The following is a 21,704-nucleotide window of genomic DNA, read 5'->3' as shown; positions in this document are numbered from 1 at the left end:
TAAAGCAAAAAAGAAATTCTTATCTGTGTGGGGCACCTATATACAATCGCTATGGCCAAGCGCAATACACTTCTAGCTGGGGGCAGGGTGGGAGGGAGGCAGGGAAATGGTAGAGGGGGGGGCATAAGTTTTGGCTTATGTGTAACTGTTGCATGTTATTTTCTATCAACTTGGGGACTTGTTCAGGAAATGAGAGGGTGGTTATGGGGAGTCAATATACTGATCCAACTATATACATCGGAGGGCTATAAGAATCCAAGCTTTCTTGTGTTCCTGTTGTGTGAAGAGAATTAGTATAAATATTGGATACATTTACCTATAAAAATGGACTAATGTATTTGTGACAGTTAAGGTTTCACTCATGATGAACATTGTATAGGTTTGAGCAATTGCTGCTTATTTATACTGATCACTTTGGTCTATCAAGAAAGAGATTTAAACTAAGTATCATTTCTGGCATGGGTAACCCCCCTTACATCTTCTTCACTAAAGACCAAAGCAAAGAATTCATTTAGTCTCTGTGCTATGGTTTTGTCCTTCTTCAGCACCCCTTTTTACTCCTGGATGATCTAATGGTCCAACTGACTCCCTCACAGGCTTTCTGCTTTTAATATACCTGACAAAGGTTTTATAATGAGTTTTTGTCTGTACAGCAAACTTCTTTCCACATTTTTCTTTTAGCCTTCCTTATCAATGCTATGCATCTACCTTGCCAGTGCTCATACTGCTTACTGTTTTCTACATTTGGATCCTTTTTCGATTTTTGAAAAATGTTCTTGGTGCTCTAATAGCCCCTTTTGCCTCATCTTTTAATCATGTTAACTCTCATTTGGCTTTCCTTCCACCTTTTTAATACATGAAATACATTTGATCTGGTCTTCCAAGATGGTAAAATTATGTATCATACCTGATAATTTTCTTTCCATTAATCATAGCTGATCAATCCATAGACTGGTGGGTTGTGTCCATCTACCAGCAGGTGGAGATAGAGAGCAATCCTTTTGCCTCCCTATATGTGGTCATGTGCTGCCGGAAACTCCTCAGTATGTCGATATCAAAGCTCCATCCGCAGGACTCAGCACTTAGAGAATTACACCCACAAAGGGACACTCTGCCCAGCTCACCACCGCCGAAACGGGGAGGGGAATTAACCCAGCTCATCCCCACACAAGTGGGGGAGGGGAATCCGTCCAGCTCATCCCCGCGGAGTTACAGGCCTTTCGCCAGACCTTCTTGCAGGAACGCCAACACTGAAGAAATTGGAGCAGTGAAAGGAGAAAGTGAGCCTGCCTCACACCACGATGCAAAGGTACGCCAAACCCTGGCGTAAGCAGTAGAAGTAGAGCGCTTCCTCACTCTCAGCATAGTGGCGAAGACCTTGTCTGAGAAGCCTTTCTTCCTCAGACGCTGCCGCTCAATAGCCAGGCCGTAAGACCAAAGGGGGAGGGATCCTCCATCACCACGGGACCCTGATGCAACAGGCCCTGCTCCGCTGGCAGTCGCAGAGGTCCGTCCACTGAGAGCCTGATCAAGTCCGCATACCAGGAACGTCTGGGCCAGTCCGGACCCACCAGGATTACCCGGCCCGGATGCTTTGCCACCCGGTCTAGTACCCTGCCCAACATGGGCCAGGGCGGGAACACATAGAGAAGCTCCTGTGTCTCGGCCACTGTTGGAGAAGAGCATCTACTCTCAGAGATCGAGGGTCCCGTCCTCTGCTGAAAAAGCGCGGCACTTGGCAATTGGCCGATGACGCCATCAGGTCTAGGCTCGGCTGGCCCCAGCGCTTTCGTGATGTCCAAGAATGCTGAGCCGATAGCTGCCACTCTCCGGGATCCAAGGTATGGCGACTGAGAAAGTCCGCCTTGACATTCATGACTCCAGCAATGTGGGCCGCCGACAGCTGTTCCAGGTTCGCTTCCCGCCCACTGGCATAGATTCAGGGCCTCCTTGGCTAGAGGGGCGCGCTTGGTACCTCCCCTGACGATTGACATAGGCCACAGCCGTGGCATTGTCCGACAGGACCCGTACTGGCTTCAACGCCAGTACCAGGAGAAACTCCAAAAGCGCCAACCGAATGGCTCTGAGTTCCAGGAGGTTAATAGACCACTTTGCCTCTACAGGAGACCAGAGCCCCTGCGCTGTCCTTCCCAAGCAGTGGGCTCCCCATCCCATCAAAGAGGCGTCCGTCGTGATGACAACCCACTCCGGGGTCAAAGAGGCATCCCTGCGGACAACTTGTCTGTCCTCAGCCACCAGCTCAGCGCCTTGCGCACCGCTAGGTCCAAGGGAAGGCGCACAGCATAATCCTCCGACACTGGAGTCCAGCGCTGCAGCAGAGAGAGTTGTAGTGGTCTCATATGAGCCCTGGCCCAGGGCACTACTTCCATCGTGGCCGTCATAGAGCCCAACAGCTGCACATAGTCCCAAGCCTGAAGAGGAGAGGCTACTAGGAACTGGTCCACCTGAGCCTGAAGCTTGACAATCCGATTGTCCGGCAGGAACACTCTGCCCACTTGGGTGTCGAAACGAACTCCCAGATATTCCAGGGACTGAGTCGGGCGCAGCTGGCTTTTCTCCCAGTTGATGATCCACGCCAGGGAGCTCAAAAGAGCAATCACCCGGTCTACAGCTCTGCCGCACTCTGCATAAGAGGGGGCTCGGATCAACCAGTCGTCCAGATAAGGATGGACTTGTACTCCTTCCTTTCGTAGGAAGGCCGCGATGACCACCATTACTTTGGAGAAGGTCCGCGGAGCAGTAGCCAACCCGAACGGGAGGGCTCTGAACTGGAAGTGTCGGCCCAGGACTGCACAACGCAGAAAGCGTTGATGAGGAGGCCAGATGGGAATATGCAGGTAAGCTTCCTTGATGTCCAAGGATGCCAGGAACTCCCCTGCCTTCACTGCCGCTATAACAGAGCGGAGAGCCTCCATTCGGAAGTGCCGAACTTTCAAGGCCCGATTGACCCCTTTGAGGTCGAGGATAGGCCGTACAGACCGTCCTTTCTTTGGTACCACAAAGTAAATGGAGTAACGTCCCTTGCCATGCTGATCTTCTGGCACCGGAACAACCGCACCCAGGCGGATCAGATTGTCCAAAGTCTGCTGCACTGCCACAGCTTTGACCGGAGACTTGCAGGGAGAGTGCACAAACCCGTCTCTTAAGGGTCGGCAGAACTCTAGCTTGTAGCCGTCTCTGATGACTTCCAGCACCCAAGCGTCTGAAGTTACCCTGGTCCACTCGCCCAGAAACGAGGACAGGCGTCCTCCAATCTGCACTGGGCCAGGGACCAGGGCCCCGTCATTGGGTACGAGACCCTGGGGGAGGACCGGAGGAAGCACCTCCGGGACGGCGGTCTCTGCGAAAGGAATGCTGCTTGGGGGAGAAGTTCCTCTTGAAGGAAGAGGGGGCAGAGGAGCCCGACTTGCCCGGGCGATACCGACGGGCTTCCTGAACCGTCCTTTGGAGTTACCAGGGCAAGCACCACTGGACCGAGCCCTGACCTCTGGTAACCTCTTGCCCTTAGATGTGCCGAGATCGGTCACAATTTTGTCCAGCTCGACCCCAAAAAGCAGCCTGCCTTTAAAAGGCAACTTAGCCAGGCGAGACTTAGAGGCGTGGTCTGCAGACCAATGCTTCAGCCAAAGCCACCGCCGCGCAGACACTGTCTGAGCCATACCTTTAGCTGAGGCTCTCAAGACATCATACAGCAAGTCTGCCAAATAAGCAAAGCCCGATTCCAGGGCCGGCCAATCAGCCCTCAAGGAAGGATCCGAGGGGGAAGCCCGCTGCACAATCGTCAGGCACGCCCTGGCCACATAGGAGCCGCAAACTGAAGCCTGCAAACTTAAAGCAGCCGCCTCGAAGGACGACCTTAAGGCCGCCTCCAATCTTCTGTCTTGGGCGTCCTTTAGGGCCGTGCCACCTTCCACCGGCAACGCCGTTTTCTTAGTCACCGCAGTGATTAAAGAATCCACGGTAGGCCAAAGAAAGGCCTCCCGTTCACCTTCAGGCAGAGGATAGAGGCGGGACATAGCCCTAGCCACTTTGAGGCTCGCTTCTGGGACATCCCACTGAGCCGAAATCAAGATGCACATGGCCTCATGCACGTGGAAGGTTCTAGGCGGGCGCTTCGTCCCCAGCATAATGGCGGAGCCAACAGAGGCTGAGGGAGAGACGTCCTCCGGAGAGGAAATCTTCAAAATGCTCATGGCCTGCACTAACAGGTTGGGCAAATCTTCTGAGCTCGAGGGCGGCCCAAGAAGAAGCCGTCCGAGCAGAGTAGCCGGTCAACATGGAGTGGGCGAGCAGCGGGGGATGGGCGCTTACGGCGGGAAAAACCGCCGCACCGGAGGAAGAACCGGGACACTGACCGGCCTCCAAACTGATGCTTAACAAAGGCGATTCAGGTTTTGAAATCCCCGCATCCCAGCTAGACGCACCCACGCGGTCCAGGGAGTGAATCCTCGCGCCCCTCGCCCTCCGACGCCATAAGCCACGTGGAGACCGAACGGGGAACCCCCTGCCCGCTATAAAAAGGTAAAATTACCTGCTTCTCGCTCCGAGCTGTAACAAACTGGTGTCCCAGTGAGCAGCTGCAATAAACGTTGAAATAAACGTTGAAATAAACGCCGTTAAAGACGTCCAAAATTTTTTTTTTTTTTTAAACGGAGCCAGCGGGAGGGGGGAGAAAAGGAGGGACCTGGCACCACCAGGTTTGCACTTGCTCAAGAAGAGCTCTCAACCCCAGGTACTCAACAAAACCTAAAAATTAGGCTTGGAGACCTAGCCAGAGCTGCTGCTGTGTGTGACCACCACCTGCTGAGATAGAGAACATACTGAGGAGTTTCCGGCAGCACATGACCACATATAGGGAGGCAAAAGGATTGCTCTCTATCTCCACCTGCTGGTAGATGGACACAACCCACCAGTCTATGGACTGATCAGCATGATGATATGGAATGTATTTTTAAACAATGGTTGTGCCTGATTTAAACTCCTAACCTTTGCAGCTGCTCCAGCTTTTTTATAGCCATTTTCCTCCTTTTATCATAGTTGCTATTTTAAAAGTAAAATGCTAACCTGGTAGATTTCCTTAGTGTCTTCACTCAAGTTATTAACTCAAATTCGATCATGTTACGATCACTATTGCCGAGTAGACCCAACACCATTACCTCTTGCACCAAGTCCTGCAGACTACTAGCACAGTGGTTCACAGTTTAGCCTCAGGACATACCCATTCATGGGCTGATGATCAGAAGCAAACGCAGGGGCTAGAGGATGTTAGCGCCATACTAGCGCCTGCGTTTACTACCGCCCCATGATCAGAGCCCCCGAGCGCGCTCATGGGCTCTGAACGCAACTAGCATGCAAATGCATGCTAAATGTATTCCTCCCCAATGATCAGCGAGCAGCACGCCAAACCCTACGCTAGCTCGAAACTGGCATTAGAGTTTGCAGACCATTGGGGAGGAATGGTGAGCCCTTGCATGCTAGCAGGCCCCCCATTCCCCCCAATGCAGCAGCCCCACCCTGCAGGAGAGGAACCCAGACCCCCCCCCCCCCCCCCAGCAACACGGAGGCTGGAGGTCCAGCGGACCTCCAGTCCCCCTGACTCCTCCCTCCCCCAGACCTGTGAAACAAGTGCGGAAGGATTGTGCCTGTGCGCATGCTCGGGTACAATCCTCCCGCACTTTGCCCTATGATCAAAGATAATAGTTCGCATAAATTTGCATGCTATTATCTCTGATCATAGGGGCTGTTTTTTACTCTCAAACTCTATCATACACATTCACTCAAACAATTCACAAACATACCACATAACAAATTAAAATAACAGCAATGTCTCCAACTTTGCAAAAGTACCAGTACTTTCATCTCAAAATTATAATTAATACAACATTTCAGTTCACTCCCAGGAAGTGAAAACCAACGAATGAAGACTAGGTTGAGAACACCTACACTATGAACTAGATCTAAAATAGTGCCCCCTCTTACAGTTCCTGAACAAGCTGCTCCATGAAACAATCATCTATTTTATTTAGGAACTTTACCTCCCTAGCATTTCCTGATGTTAGCTTATCCAGACAATATTGAGGTAATCAAAATCAGAATATCAGAAAGAAAATACCTCAAGCAACAAAATATCAACATTTCAAAGATCTCAAACACATACAAAATAATGGAGAAAAAAGACCTCAGGGGAAAACAACAGCACTTCCACTGACCATATGTGGTTCTAGGCTGCTGCTCTATAGTCACAGGTTAAAAAAAATCCATTGGAAGGATATTACATCAAAAATTGCTCAAAGAGGTGCACCACAACAAAAACAAAAATGGTAGAATCATGAAAGCAAAATTCCAAAATATAGGAATGATTTCTATTAAACAAAAAAATCTAAATTATTTCAAAAAGTACTTAGCTAACAAAATTGTATTTCCAAATCACCATTTAGATCTTCCCACATTTCCCAACAAGGGCCCCAGTTTCAGCTACAAGCTACTTCAGACAGTGAAATGGAAATTCCCTTCAAGCAGTCTGTAAAAACCTTAATTGGACATCATCTGATCCATATTCAGCCCGTGGCAGTCAGTTTTTTTTTTTTTTTTTTTTTTAAAACACAAGAGGTCATAGTGGCCGTTTTGAGGCTGGGCCTGAAAGTTGGCATTGCTCCTACCTGTATGACCCCACCTCTAGACTAGGAAGATTCCAGATATACCCAGGAGGGGCTGCTGGTATAGGGAGTGGGGGCTAGGGTAGGGATCGGGACAAGAGGGGCACTCAAAACCCCTCTTGCCACTACCCAGAAGTTAACTGGGCACCGTTAGCTCCATGGCTAAAATCAGGCCAGCCTTTTTGTTATCTTAACTTTAGCTGCTTACTTAACCAGTTATGGTCTGAATATTGCCACTAAACAATGTTAAATACTGGCTCCTCCCAGGCTCTGCCCAATCTCCACCTTCAGACCCACCCCAGCTCTAACTGGATCTAACTGGACAGTGAAGGTTGGGTAATGGTGATATTCAGCGGCCCTGTCTAAGTGCTGCTGAATATCAACAGTTAGTCGGTCACAAGCAATTTACCGAGCTTCAATTACATTGGTTCCCAGTTCAGTTTAGATGTTATTTAAATTTTATGTCTGACCCATAAAGCTCTTTACCTAGGTTCCCCACCATATCTTGCCTCTGCTGTTACAACCATATACCCAGTCTTGTGTCCTTCGTTCTTTGGACTCTCATCATTTGTCCTTCTCACTCCCAAGATTGCCACATGAGTCCACCCGATCATCTGCTTTCTACTTTTTAGCCCCTTCACTTGGAATTCACTCCACCCCTAAAACGTTCAGAAATGTCTTTTATAAAATTCAAGACCTTAATTAAAACTTACTTTTTTTTGAAAGAGCTTTTAAAACTCCATAGCCACATGCCCAGAGTTCCGCAGTGATCTTTCTGTCCCAGCAGCATAACCATGTATGTTTAAACTCTTTAAGCCTTCTATTAAGTTGTATGAATGCTTCTCTGTTGGATGGTCTTTTCCTTTACTATTTACCCTTTGGTGTTCCTTTCATCTACAATTTTAAATGTGTAATGTTTTTTATCGTTAGCCGCAATGCCTGTTTTCAGAAATGGTGGGGTATCAAATATTTTAATAGTAAACAATATTAATTCATGTGTAACCCTGGATTTGCTATCACACAGCATGCAAAAAAAAAAAAAAGGATTTTGGCATGTTACCACAGGAAAAGTTTGGGCAGTCCAGAGCTGTATAGAATAGTTGGCTGAAAGGAGTGGGGGTCTACCAGCACTGTCCCTCTCTCCCACTAAGCCCAATCACTGTGCTTTGGCTATCTGGCATCAGCCTCCACTGCTGGTCGAGTGGTCCCCCCTCCCTGACAAACTTCTCCTCTCCCCCTACTTACACTCCAAACATTTCCCTGTATAGTGGCCCCCTCCCTCCACTAGCTGACCTCCTCTATCTAAACATTTTCCCTAGTAGTCTAGTGGACCTCTCTCCCCATGCCACAATTATAAAAAAAATTAAATCCCTGTTTCTAATGGTGCCCCCATCCACCCTGCGACCCCTTGCCCAGCTTCCTGATTCCTATACCTTAAATGAGGCAAGAAGTGATGCGTACTTGCTCCTGCCTTGAGCGCTGTCATCTGCAAAATGGTGGCGCCCTGCCCCCGGTGCATCCTGTGATGCACCAGCAGGGCCAGTCTGCCATATAAGGGGAAAAATTCCCTTATATGGTAGACTGGTTCCTACCTGATGCATCCCAGGATGCATCACATGGGGTAGGATGCCGCTATTTTGAAGATGACAGCACCTAAGCAGGAGCGAATGGGCATACAGCATCCAGCAGGTGGCATCAGCAGCACACCATGAGTCATGAAATGACTGCAGGTTCTAAGCAAATCAAAGCAAAGCCAAATCCAGAGGGTCAAAGACCAAAATGGCAGTATTGAATACCTGTTCCCCAGTGTTGTACAAAAACCCAGACCAGCTTATCTGTGTTCTCTATCTATTGCACATGTAACAATTTTGGTGCATAAAACAGAGTGATAGCCATGCAAAGTAATAATAGCAAATAATCGTTTCGCCCTTTAAGAAATTAGAGAACCAAGCTCCTATCAGATGCACTTTTGGAAGGACTGCCTGAGTGTGGTGCCTTTAACAGATTATAGCTGTACCAGTGGCGTACCTGAGGGGGGGAGGCGGTGGGGGGCGGTCCGCCCCGGGTGCACACCGTCTGGGGGGATGCCGCGCGTCTGTCGGCACGCTCGTTCCCTGCTCCCTCTGCCCCAAAACGGGTTACTTCCTGTTACGGGGCAGAGGGAGCAGGGAACGAGCGAAGCGACAGGCACGCGGCACCCCCCCCCAGCAGGTAAAAGAGGCACCCGGGGGGAGGTGTCCTCGTTTCGCCACTGGGGGGGGGGGGGGGGGGTGCACGCGCGTCTGTCATCAATGCTTATTCCCTGCTCCCTCTTCCCCAGAACAGAAAGTAACCTGTTCCGGGGCGAGGAGCATGGAACGAGCGTTGCCGACAGCGCGCGCGGCACCCCCCCCTCCCCCCCCCCTCAGCAGTAAAGATGCACCCAGGGGGGTGTCTGTCGTTTGCGCTGGGGGGGGGGGTCGCGCTGCACCTGGGGGGGCCATCGGCGTCCGCCCCGGGTGTCAGCCACCCTAGACGCCACTGGCTGTACATGGCTTATACTCTTGTTATGAAGGCTTCTCTTCATGTAACAAAGCTGCCAATTTGCCCAGTTCCAGGAGGGAGATTTTAACCCCATCCTACTGCATTATGGAACCTGCACCACTGATTTCAATAGGTAGTATGAGGGACTATAAATATGACTGTTCAAAACCAGACTGGCCCAAAATGTTTACTTCCTAAACTGGGTAAGTTGGCAGCTCTGATGAGATCTTCTTTCTACCTACCTAGCTTTACTATATTTGCAGAGACAAAAGAAGAGCACACAAAAAAAAAAAGGTCACTACTTTTGCTAAAGAAATATGTAATCGTAGCAGAGTGTAAATGGCTTTTAATTAATGAATACACATCAACAGTGACTACTTAAATACAGCAGTAGACATTAGCCTACTTTTCAAAACGTTTGGATATTTCAGCTTAACTGAGCCCAAGCATACGTATCAGAAGAGTGGATATCCTCAAAACACTGTGACTGGCTTCTGAGGTACCAGTGAAAGTCTTTGCACGGCATAGCTTAAAGTTGGTGCTGCTGAACAAAATTCCTTTGACAGATTCAACCAGCAGGGAACAGAAAGGAAATCTGAAATGCCTTTCTGTTCTCTTTAGCACCCCCATTGTCCAGACTGACTAAGGCCAGAGATGGTTTCTCTCATTACAGGGTAGATGTGTTGGTCATAGGCACATAAAAGAAAAGAGGATATTTTTCTAAAAATTAAAAAACCTGGAGACATATCTGAAGAAGCCCATGTCCTCTTAAAAGAAGATGTATTGTAACCCTATCCTCACCCACCCCACCTCTACATCAGCCCCGGAAATAAGAGATACTTCCCTTTTCTACTGCCAGTCAGCACTGTTTCTAGAGCGAACACCGGTGTGTCTCAACACAGGCACAAGATTAGGAACAATCCATGAAACTCTCAACACCTTACAACCATCCCACCTAAAGTGTCAAACTGGTATCCGTACCTTCAAGAAAAAAAAGGTAATTAAGGCTGGAAACACAGTATGAGCAGATATACAAACCTCTCAGCTTGGTTACTCACCCACACATGAATTACGCCCCTGCGTGTCTGGCTCGTAGCCCGGAGGACAAGGATATATTGGCTATCAGGCCCTGGACGTGGTGCATTGGGGGCTGGGCCCTCGGCATGGACATCATTGATGACAGATGCAGAACGAGGCAGGCAGAGGTAGCCCCCTAGTGATTGATGCATTTCATTTCCCCCTTGCAGGCATCTGGAATCGTCGTGCATTCATTCACATCTAGGAAGGAGCCAGCCAGGTAAAACTGCAGACAAGCACAGAGAAACCTTTGCCAGCTCACTTCACTCATGCTGCAGCTCCCACCCTGAAACCACACACATCTCTGACAGTGCACCACACTCGCGCTTTACGCTGTAGACCCTCTGCTATACCAACAGTGAACTCCCCCACACACTGCTCTGCCAATGTACTCTCCTGCTCTGCAGCACCTCCTGTTAGACCAGCATTGAAAAACTCCTCTGCACACATACACATGTGCACACACAAGTCTGCCAACGTACATCATTCCTGCTCTGCAGCACCCCAACCTAAGACCACACCAGCTCTAAGAATGCACTCTCTCTCTTCACATTTCAATGTAAGCCTATGTAGGTGAAATTGCAAAGGCCCCCTGGCTCTTTACCACTGTTGGGGAAGACTAGCCTAATGCTTAGTGCACTGAGCTGAGAACCAAGGAAGCCTGGTTCAAATCCCACTGTTTTCCTTGGATCTTGGTCAAGTCACTTAACATTCCATTGCCCCAGGCACAAATTTGGAATATAACTATCTGAGGATAGTGAAAACCCTGTATCTGTATGTAATTTGTAAACCACTTTGGCTGTATGACAGAAAAGAGGTATGTCAAGAATCTCAAACATAAACAAGTCACTTAGCTCACTATAACCTCAGGTACCAAACTCAGATTGTGAACCATCCTGGGACAGAAAAATACGGCTCTGTTCCTGAATGTACACCACTTTGAAAGCTTCTTGGCTTGCAGGTGGCATATAGAAATTGAAAAAAATAAAAGATCTGTGCTCCTCCACTAGAGGATTATTGGAGTTGGAAAGTGAAGGGAATGACACTTGAACCATTTGCTCTAGACTTTCCCGCTAGGAGAAGCCACCGTAGATGTTGGAGAGTTAGAGTGCTGCAGTGGAAACTAGCTTTCTCTCTCTATGTTAGTGATTGTGGCATTCACCATGCCTGCCAATCTGGTACAGTGTTGTCATTAGAGCCAACCGAGATTCGGTGTCAGCTTCAGTGCCAAAACCAGCCCAAAATCCTTGTTTGGGCCTTGTTTCGGTTTTGGCCAATAATGCCAGTGCATCAGAGACGAGAGCTGCTGTGTTGATATCCCACCCGAGGAGCAGACATGCGTTGGACCCGACTGATCATACTGAGGACCACGCTGCCATCTAGGGGTCTGCATCAGGGTGTATGTGTGCCATGTTCCTTATATATGTTCTGTGGGTTCAGAGTGACTCTATTTTACTTCGGAGTCTAGTCAGGGGTTTGTGGTATTTGCTCTAAGCTATTTTTGTGCTGAGACCTGATGTGTCTATATTCTTGCCTTCCTTGCACATTATCTTCACTGCTATTGTAAATAAAATAATTGCCTTCTTTTCATAATACCCTTGGTGTGGAGCTAGTTCTGTTTATTGTGTGGGCACTGGAACCTGGATCTTGGGATAAGAAGGAACATTTTCATCTGACACAGTCTTTAGCAGGTACTTGGCAAAGGCCAGTTCTGTGGTAATTTATACTAAGGTCAGGTTTCCCCAATAACATCCCAAAAGTGTTATCTGTGTATGCTCCACATCTCTAAGGGACAGAGATCCTAAAGTCCAGGAGGGAAAAGAGGAGATTTTAAAGGATGTACACAGAAGGATCAGAAACACCCATTTCTCTGTTTCTACTATTATGGTTGCAACAAAGATAAAAAGTACCATGTACAACATTCTGTGTGCTGAACAAGTGTTGCAATAAATATTTTTTTTATTTTGGAACACCCATCCTATGAGAAGAGTCTTTATCTCAACATTAAAAATCCTATGTCTTGGCCCTTCAAGGTAACCCTTCTCTACCCTATGGAGATTCCCTACTATGACTATGAGAAATGGGTCAGGACTCAGTCCATTATGGAGAGATGTTCCACCTGGCCTGGGAAGGTAACTAGATAGCGATGAAACCCCTAAGTGTTACACAGAGCCAAACTATGAGCTGCTATCTCTTCATGTCAGATAGTGTGGTACTGCATATGTGGGTCTCTATATATAATATCCATACCTTTGCAGTGTTGTGTTTGATGGTCCCACTGGTAGCCATCCGTGCATTCCTACAGTGTGAAAGAAAATCACGGTTACTGGTAGGGTAGGTCTCACACAGGGTGAGCATGGGACTCAATGGTGGAAATGTTGAATTCCCACTATACATTACTAAGGAGGCTAACCCTTTGATGGGCCCTAGACATTATATTACAATGTTGTGCCCCCATTGTAATATAAATACCTTTTAAAATTCCCTCACTTGGGGCCCTATGTTGTTCTGAATGCAGAGGCAAAAGCAGCAGGTAACCACTACTACTGACTCCTCACGATGACAAGGAAAATGAACGGGGGGGGGGGGGGGGGGGGGTAAGGAGAACACGCAGACCACTGTGGGCAGTTGGTGGCTCTGGTTCCCTCTCTTCCCTTTCTTTCTGCCAACAGCTGACTTACCAGGGCTCTTGATATCTGGTTATGAAGGTTGGTATAACAAAAGAAATAAACATAAACAGAAGAGCAAGAACCAAGTTTAAGGTTAATACCCAGGACTCCCATCAACAAACTGGTCTCAGTAACATTTTAGTGACTCCCATCTGAAATGCGTGGCACACTCACAGCATCTAACATAACTCATTATGGTATGAGTACTCCAGCACAGTGCCAACCATATCTTAATGTCTAGTGTCACACCAAAAATGAATGAAAGAAGGACAAACCTCCTCCCCCAATCTCCCTAAGCACACAAAAAGAGATTGTATAATTATAGTACAGCAACAGGCCCTCACTGGATGCCCACCGGAAGGGTGGAAGGCCAGATTTTAGGACTCAGGCTGTAAAAATACCAGCTAGGTTTAAAAATCTATGACTGGCTGAGCAAGGACTTGCCTTTTCCTGCAGTTAATATGTTTTCTAGCTTAAGACCTATCCACTGGAATAGTGGTGGCCAAGCTACATAGCTTTAAAACAGCTGAAAAGCACTGACTAGGCCTGATAACAAGATGATGGCCTTATAGCAGAGAGCCTGCAAGAGCAAGGACTGTTTGGTGAGTTCTAATGAAACCTGGTGCAACTTCCAAATTGAGTGTAACACACATGATGTAGAAATTAAAGACAGAAATGATAAGAGTTTGGTTCATAACACGGAGTCTGTCTTTAATAAGTTGGCACCCAGATCACAAGATGTTATGAAATTGATATAATCCATATTTAGATATCTTCATAAGAACAGTTGTTGACAGAAAAGGAAATTACACAATAGCTTGCAATAGCTAATGTTTGGATGTTTGGATGTCCGTATCTAGGGAAGTGTTTACAAAAAAGGAAATTGCACAATAACTTGCAATAGCTAAAACGGAAAGAAGGGCACCTGACCGGGTATGATTCAGAGAGACTGAGCAAGATTAGAAAAAAGTCCCTTCTCATAGACTTGTATTAGGACCAGATACTATATAAGAGAAGGGCATCAGATAGATCGTTGGAGGATCTCCCCAACGCATCTAGGACGCAGAGCTCCGGTCAGCTGAATCCAGAATTTGTCTGATGAATTATCTGATTTAAGTCTGATTTGGTAAGAATAAAAAGACTATTTCTTAACTACCCTGTTTCTGTCCCTTGCTTCAATTTATCTCTATCTTCTATCTGTTTTGCAAACTAACACCACACACACACACACACACACAAGTAAGATTTCTCACTGAACTAAATAGCCAAAGATTCATTTAGATCCAAAGAGACAGAAAGCTGTGTGGTCATGGGAATAAGATTTGAACTGAGCCTTCTGATGCCTCCCCAGCACCAATACCCATGGGAAGGGATGTCATTGGAATTCAGGGAGGCGGTTAGAAAGATATTCGAAGACCAGGACCCTCTGTACACCTCCGTGTGGAAGATCCCACGGGGGGTCTATAGAGGGGTAGGTTAAACAAGATGCCAGAAAGGATCCTGACCTCCTTTAGTTAGCCAAAGTCTCTACATTTAATTTTAGTGTCTTTTTAATGAGTTAACAGGTATAGGCTCATAAATCTGTGATTACAGGACACTAACCCCCCTCCCTTTTACCAAAGCCGCATTAGCAGGTGCCAGTGTGGTAATGCTTACACAGCTCATTTAAAAAGTGAATGGGATGTCGGCATTGCTGCACGGCCAGTGGTGTGCTGGTAAATGTTTAACAGGCTCTCTCCACGGTCCACCTCTGCGCCCCCCCCCCCCCCCCCGTCCACCTCTGCGCCCCCTCCCCCAAATTGCAGCGCTGGTTATAGCCGGGGAGAGAGCCTGGGGGGGGGGGGGGCAATCTAATTCATGTTTAATGTGGGATAAAATTGCCATAAATAAGTAAATAAAAATAAACTTTAATGTGAGAACCTGATTCTCAAAGTGGACATATTCCAAACACTATAATGAAAATAAAATGATTTTTTCTACCTTGTTGTCTGGTGACTGTTTTTCTGATCATGCCGGCCCAGTATCCGATTCTGCTATCTGTCCTCTTTACCTCCATTTCCAGGGCTTCCTTTCCATTTATTTCTTTACTTTCCGCCTTTCTTCTTCATTTCTTGCCCTACATCTGTAAGTAAAAGCTGGGTCCTCCGCAGACTTGACTGTCCAGTGGATCCAGCTTCAGCCTATTTTCTCCATCCATGTGCAGTTATTCTCCTCTCTTCCTTTTCTCTCTTCTCATCTCATTCCTCACATCGTCCCTCCCCTCCATCCATGTCCAGCAACCCTCCTCTGCCCCTGCCCTGCCATCCATGCACCCATGTCCAGCAGCAACCCTCCTCCCCCCTGCCCTCCATCCACCCATGTTCAGCGACCCTCCTCTCACCCCCTGCACTGCATCCACCCATGTCCAGCAAACCTCCTCTCCCCCCTGCCCTGCACCCACCCATGTCCAGCAACCCTCCTCTCCTCTCCCTGGCCTCCATCCACCTATGCCAGCAACCCTCCTCTCCGCTGCCCTCCATCCACCGTCCAGCAACCCTCCTCTCTCCCCCTGCCCTCCATGCAACCCTCCTCTCCCCTCCATCACCCATGTCCAGCAACCCTCCCCTCAATCCACCCATGTCCAGCAACCCTCCTCTCCCCCCTGCCCTCCATCCACCCATGTCCAGCGACCCTCCTCTCCCCTCCATCCACCCCTGTCCAGCAACCCTCCCCTCCATCCACCCATGTCCTGCAACCCTCCTCTCCCCTGCCCTCCATCCACCATGTCCAGCACCCTCCCTCTCCCCTGCCCTGCATCCACCATGTCCAGCAACCCTCCTCGCTCCTGCCCTCCATCTGCTCCATCCCCCCATGTCCAGCAACCTCCTCTCCCCCCTCACTGCAGTCACCCATGTCCAGCAACCCTCCTCTCCCCTCCATCCACCCATGTCCCAGCAACCACTCCTCTCCCCTCCATCCACTCATGTCCAGCAACCCTCCTCTCCCCCCTGCCTCCATCCACCCATGGTCCAGCGACCCATCCTCTCCGCCCCCCTGCCCCTGCATCCACCCATGTCCAGCTTGTGCTATTTTCTTCATCCAGGTGCAGTTTTTCCTAATCTCTTCCTTTTTCCGTCATCTCATCTCCTTCCCTCACTCCTCACTCCCCACTCATGTACCAGCAACCCTCGCTCTCCCCTCCCTCCATCCACCCATGTCCAGCAACCCTCCTCTCCCCTGCCCTCTCCTCTCCCCTTCATCCACCATGTGCAAGCAACCCTCCTCTCCCCTCCCCTCCATCCACCCATGTCCAGCAACCCTCCTCTCCCCTTCCCTCCATCCACCCATGTCCAGCAACCCTCCTCTCCCTGCCCTCTCCTCTCCCCTTCTTCCACCATGTCCAGCAACCCTCCTCTCCCCTGCCCTCCATCCACCATGTCCAGCAACCCTCCTCTCCCCCCCTGCCCTCCATCCACCATGTCCAGCAACCCTCCTCTCCCCCCTGCCCTCCATGCTCCATCCACCCATGTCCAGCACCCTTCTCTCCCCCCTGCACTGCATCCACCCATGTCCAGCAACCCTCCTCTCCCCTGCCCTCCATCCACCATGTCCAGCAACCCTCGTCTCCCCCTGCCATCCTCTCCATGATCCACCCATGTCCAGCAACCCTCGTCTCCCCCCTGCCCTCCTCCCCTTCATCTGCCTTCTTCGAGCCCCCCCCCCCGCTGCCCGGTCGTCCATCATCCATCTGCCCTCTGCTCCCACCCCCAACAGACCTGGTTTCCTTCCTGCGCCGCTGCTTGCTTTAAAATTTTATTTTTCCCTCGAGGCGCGCCGCTGTTGAGCGAAGGCAGCAGGCTCAGCTGAGTTTCAGCCTTCTGTTCCATTCTCTTCCTCGCATCATGGCTCCGCCCTCGCGCAAACGGGAAATACGTCCGAAGAGGGCGGAGCCATGATGCGAGGGAAGAGAACGGAACGGAAGGCTGGAACTCAGCTGAGCCTGCTGCCTTCGCTTCAACAGCGGCGCGCCTCGAGGGAAAATAAAATTTTTAAAGGCAAGCAGCGGCGCAGGAAGGAAACCAGGTCTGTCGGGGTGGGAGCAGCAGATGGATGATGGACGACCGGGGCAATGGGGGAGCAGAGGCGAGCCGGCTCGCACTGCCCAACAACCGGCTCGCAAGATGCCAGTAAATTTAACAAGCGGCTCTTGTGAGCCGGTGCGAGCCGGCTCCAGCACACCACTGTGCACGGCTTTATAAAAAAAAAGGGGGGGGGGTGGTAAAAGAGCTCACAGAGATTCTGGCTAATAAGAAGGAGGTTGTGTTTGATAAATTTCTGGAGATGGAAGCGGTCCCATGGCTGGTGCTGTTCATAAAAGTGGGAACAGAACAGATTCCCTAGTGTGGCTGTGCCACATGAACTTTATCTTACCACAACATCACTTTGTATTTCTTTACACCGGAGTCTGTAATGCCTCTCCGGTACTATGTAAGCCACATTGAGCCTACAAATAGGTTGGAAAATGTGGGATACAATGTAACTAACAAATAAATGCAGGTTAAAATCTACAGGCCAGTTAGTCTTACCTCAGTTCCACATCTGTTCATTGAAATGAAATACATATTTAAAAAAAAAAAAAAGAAGACAGGGAAAAGTAATAGAGACTGCACTGAAAGGATAGTTATAAATGAAGGCTTCTGCTGCAGGATCCCAAGCTCCAAGTCCAACTAAAGTCCAAATATCAAGGGCAACCTACTGAGCATAAAAGAGATTAAATGCAAAACAGTGCAAATCTATGCATGTGCTGGGTAAGTTCACAAAAGGGCACCTATGTGAAATGTCAAAAAGAGGCTATTGTATTTCTTTTTTAAAAGGTAACACAGGCACTTATGTGCTTGTGAGGGAGGATGCTCCTAGGAACACTCCCTCAAAGGTGTTGAAGTTAAACCATCTTACAGCAGGTGGTATTATTGTGCTGAGTGAGAGGAGCGGGGCTCAGGAAAGGAGATGGTTAAATGCCCTGAGGCAGAACATTTCAGAGAGGCCCCAAGGGAGGAGATCTCCAGCAGAGAAGCTCTCTCAAAGTGGTGGCTGAGTCCCAGGGAAGCAAGGATTGGCCCTAGCTAGAGAATGACGCAGAGACAAAGTTTGTCCCCGTCCCCGCGAACTCTGTCCCCATCCCTATCCACAGAAGCCTCACTGTTTAGCCACCCTTAAGACTTACCCTTTGGGTTTAAAAAGCAAAATCATGTGCATGTAAGGCATGCAAACGAATTAAAACAAATGCCCTTAAAATGTAATACTACTGGACTGGTCTGGAAAGCAATAATAAAACAGTGATGGAATATTCATTCACATAGCAAGCAATAATGAGCACTAATTTTTTCTAATTATTCTACAACTCCAAGCACATTTAATTCTTTTCTCACTATACAAAACAGGGAACTACAGAAAAACTGAAATAGAGATCTCCCTCAAGAAAGCCAGGTAACACTGGTAAAAGAGAAACAGAAATGATTTCTCCTGCACTCTGCAAAATACACAAATAGAAAAGACGTGCATTTCACAAAGCACGCACATCTCAGTCCTTAAAAAGTATTAAATAAAAATATTTTTCTACCTTTGTTGCCCGAGCACTTTATTTTTCTAATTTGGCTGGTCCCAGTCTCTTTTCCACTTTCCACATGTGTCTTCTCTAAATTTTTTTCCAGGTTGGCATTCCATTTCTTCTCTCTTCTCTTGGCTTTGTCCATTCCTTCTCTACATCTGTCTGGCAGTGTCCTTTCATTTCATGTCCGTCCGTCCGCCCCCCCCCTCCCTTATTTGTGTTTATCCCCTTTTCTCTCACCTTAGTCTCTGTTTCACTTCTCATCTACCTACTAGCTTTTACCGTTGCTCCCTCTGTCTCTCACTTAATATCCAGTCTCCTAAACCCTTATCTTTTCCCAGCTTTCATCCACTTCCATAGCCCCCATTCCCATCCTCTTAGCACTCATCTACCCTCCACTGGATCTCATCACCCTATCAGTCCCCAGCTCCATCCTTTTCTCTCTTTCATTCCCTTGCTTCCAAGGCCCTATACCCCATGCCCTTCCTTCCTCTTCCCCCTTGCAAGGTTGTGTCACTCTCCTTCCGTCCTTTCTTCCTTTCCTCCAAGGTCTGGTGTCGCTTTCCCTCCCTCTCCCCCTCCACAAAGTCTGGGGTTGCTTTCCCCTCCATACCAACCCCCCCCCCCCCCCCCCCCCCACACACACAAAGTCTGGTGTCACTTTCCCCCCCCCCTCCCCACAAGGTCTTGTGTCGCTTTCCCTCCCTCCCCCTCCCAAGTTTGGTGTCGCTCTTCCAATCTTCCTGCCTTCCCCCCACGGGGTCAGTGTCACTCTCCCTCCCTCTATTCTCACAAGGTCCGGTGTTGCTCGCTCTCCCCACCCCCCACCAACGCTGCCAGGTCCTGTGTCGCACTCTCCCCCCCCCCCCCCCCACAAGCTCTGGTGTCAGTCCTCCACCTCTCCGCTATGCTTCCCTGCAGCCTTTTCATCTTCTGGGCTGCCAGCAGCGTTAGCAAAGTAAGCACGCTGCCTTTGCACGCCGGGAAGCCTTTTCTCTGCAGCAAGCGACCTGCCTACGCGGAAACAGGAAGTTGCAATAGAAAGAAGGCTTCCGGGCCGAGCGAAGGCAGCATGCTTACATTGCTAGCGATGCTGGCAGCCCGGAAGATGGAAAAGCTGCAGCAGGAGCACAGTGGAGAGGTGGAGGAGTGGTTGTTGCCCAGGGTTGAACAGAGTCCGTGACAGGGGAACAAACTGTATTGTTTGTTTACTAATAAAGCTATTTCTTTGCCTTTACACTCCAATCTGCCTGTGTTTGTGAGGTCCTGTAGCCAACTGCAAGTCACATGATCACGTATTGTGACAGTGATAGGATCTGAGCTTCTATTTTAAAGCTTCACTTGCCTCCAGACTAGAGACTGGGATCAGTTGGCGGGGAGAACATTTTGGAAAGGGACTGTCTTTCTTCTATGTTTGTGCAGCGCTGCGTAGGCCTTGTAGCACTATAGAAATGCTAAATAGTAGTAATAGTAGTTCTGCCTTACAGAGCTAGGGAAATAAAAAGAGCAAGCAAGTGCTGGACAAGCCAAGCGGGATTTTTTTTCTATGGGGTTTGAAGAGTGTTGTAAGTGCAGCAAGTAAACTCTGGCCAGGAGGAGCCATAGAAGTGCAGCAGAGCTTGTTTGGGGCTGTTATGTAAGCCACACCTATCCAGGAGAGTTGGCAAGGTAGAAGAAAAGAAAAAGTGTGAAAGCAAGTAACCTTGGAAACTGTTCCCTACTGGAAGGGCACTGGAAGACAATGTGTTGAGGCATCAGAGTGAGCTATAAACAGAAAAGTTCTGAAAAGCTGGAATCTTGATTGAGCTGCAGTGTGCACCTGGTTAACAGGAAGCACAGCATGTGGAAGTGAACAGTACATCAAGTGAGAGAAAGTGCTTAGCAAGCTGGAAGGCTTTCTTAATCAAACAAAGTGACTCTGTGACTGGAAGTAATCAGCACAGAAGCTGGTCTGAAATGGAAAAGTGGAAGTAAGGATCGTTGCTGGTGCTGCAGCAACTAGGAAAAGCCAGTCTAGAGTGAAGCTGGAACTGGAGCTGCTGTTTGGCTGTTGAGGAGCTGGTTCTTTGGAGACTGTAGAGAAGAGGAGCCTGAGATTCCAAGCTGTGAACATAGAAAAGTACTGAAAGCTGAACTGCTGCAGGAAAGCTATATATGGGACAGTTCAGGAACCTTGTTTGGACTGGAGTTACAGCCAGAGCTGGAGCTGTTTAATGGGAAAGATCAGCTCAGAGTTGGTGCACACTACAGAGAGTGCAAAATTCTCCAAGTAAAGGAGAAATCAACTGCAACCAGGTATCCTGGAAAATCTGGAGTAGAGCAATTGTGTAAAGGCAGTCTACCTATATGAAAGGGGAAACCAGTTGGGTTTTGCATATCCTGACACCAGGCTGTTTTAGGCATCTGCAAAAGATGGAAAGGAGCAAGAAACTCCAGGATGGGAGTTTGAGCCTAGGAGTGGGAGGATGCCTGCTTAATTCTGCAGCACAGCCCTCAGACAGGAATGATTACTGTTCCTGGGCATGGGTTGTGCCTGAAGAAGAGAAAAGTCAGGATAAAAAGAAAACAAAATAAAGGAATTTAGAAGGCAAGAAATCTAAAGAGGTAACCAAGGAAGCCCCAGGAGAAAGTATGTCAGCTGATTTAAGGTCAAAATAATTCAAAAGAGGAAGTCCCCCGACCAGGGTACAGAATAAGGGATTGGAGAACTCCAGGCACAGCTAGAGGAAGCCAGGTTTATAATAAAGACCTCACCAAGAAATTGGTTGAGGCCCAACAGAAGTGTCAAACACTGAATGAACATACTGCAATGCAGACCTCAGTATGTGGAGGAGATAAGGAAATTGGGTGCCAAATCCCAAGGAAAGGACACTGCGAAAGCAGCATTGCAACTGAAGCTAGAGGAGCTACAGTCCTGGAAAATTTTGTTCGTCCACTGAGAGGAGCAGTTGGACCAAGAAAGAGACTGGTCACAGGCCCAGAATGCCTGGTTAAGTGCCCAGTTGAAAGCTAAAATGAGGAACTCCTGTGCCTAGCTTGGGAAAGAGAACAGGTGGTCATTGCTTTGGAAAACAGCCTGGAGAGCAGGACAGAAGAGGTCACCTGCGTGAGGGAGCAGATGACCCTGATGGAATCCTCCATGGAGCAGCTGCGGAGTCAGACAGATGATCT

The 21,704-nt window shown here is 48.7% G+C and overlaps 1 protein-coding gene across 1 annotated transcript in view; it reads right to left on the bottom strand.

The window, feature by feature from the left end:
* Positions 1-21,704, bottom strand: part of EFEMP2 (EGF containing fibulin extracellular matrix protein 2) — a 138,502-nt gene that overhangs the window by 55,281 nt on the left and 61,517 nt on the right. The window contains 4 exon segments of the mRNA XM_030219141.1: positions 10,259-10,312; positions 10,315-10,416; positions 10,419-10,478; positions 12,528-12,576. Coding sequence (XP_030075001.1) covers positions 10,259-10,312; positions 10,315-10,416; positions 10,419-10,478; positions 12,528-12,576 — 265 coding nt within the window.

Source organism: Microcaecilia unicolor, chromosome 11 (genome assembly GCF_901765095.1).
Source record: "Microcaecilia unicolor chromosome 11, aMicUni1.1, whole genome shotgun sequence".
NCBI classification, from domain to species: domain Eukaryota; kingdom Metazoa; phylum Chordata; class Amphibia; order Gymnophiona; family Siphonopidae; genus Microcaecilia; species Microcaecilia unicolor.
Note: the sequence above shows the minus strand (reverse complement) of the source record. Positions and strands in the feature narration are given on the sequence as shown.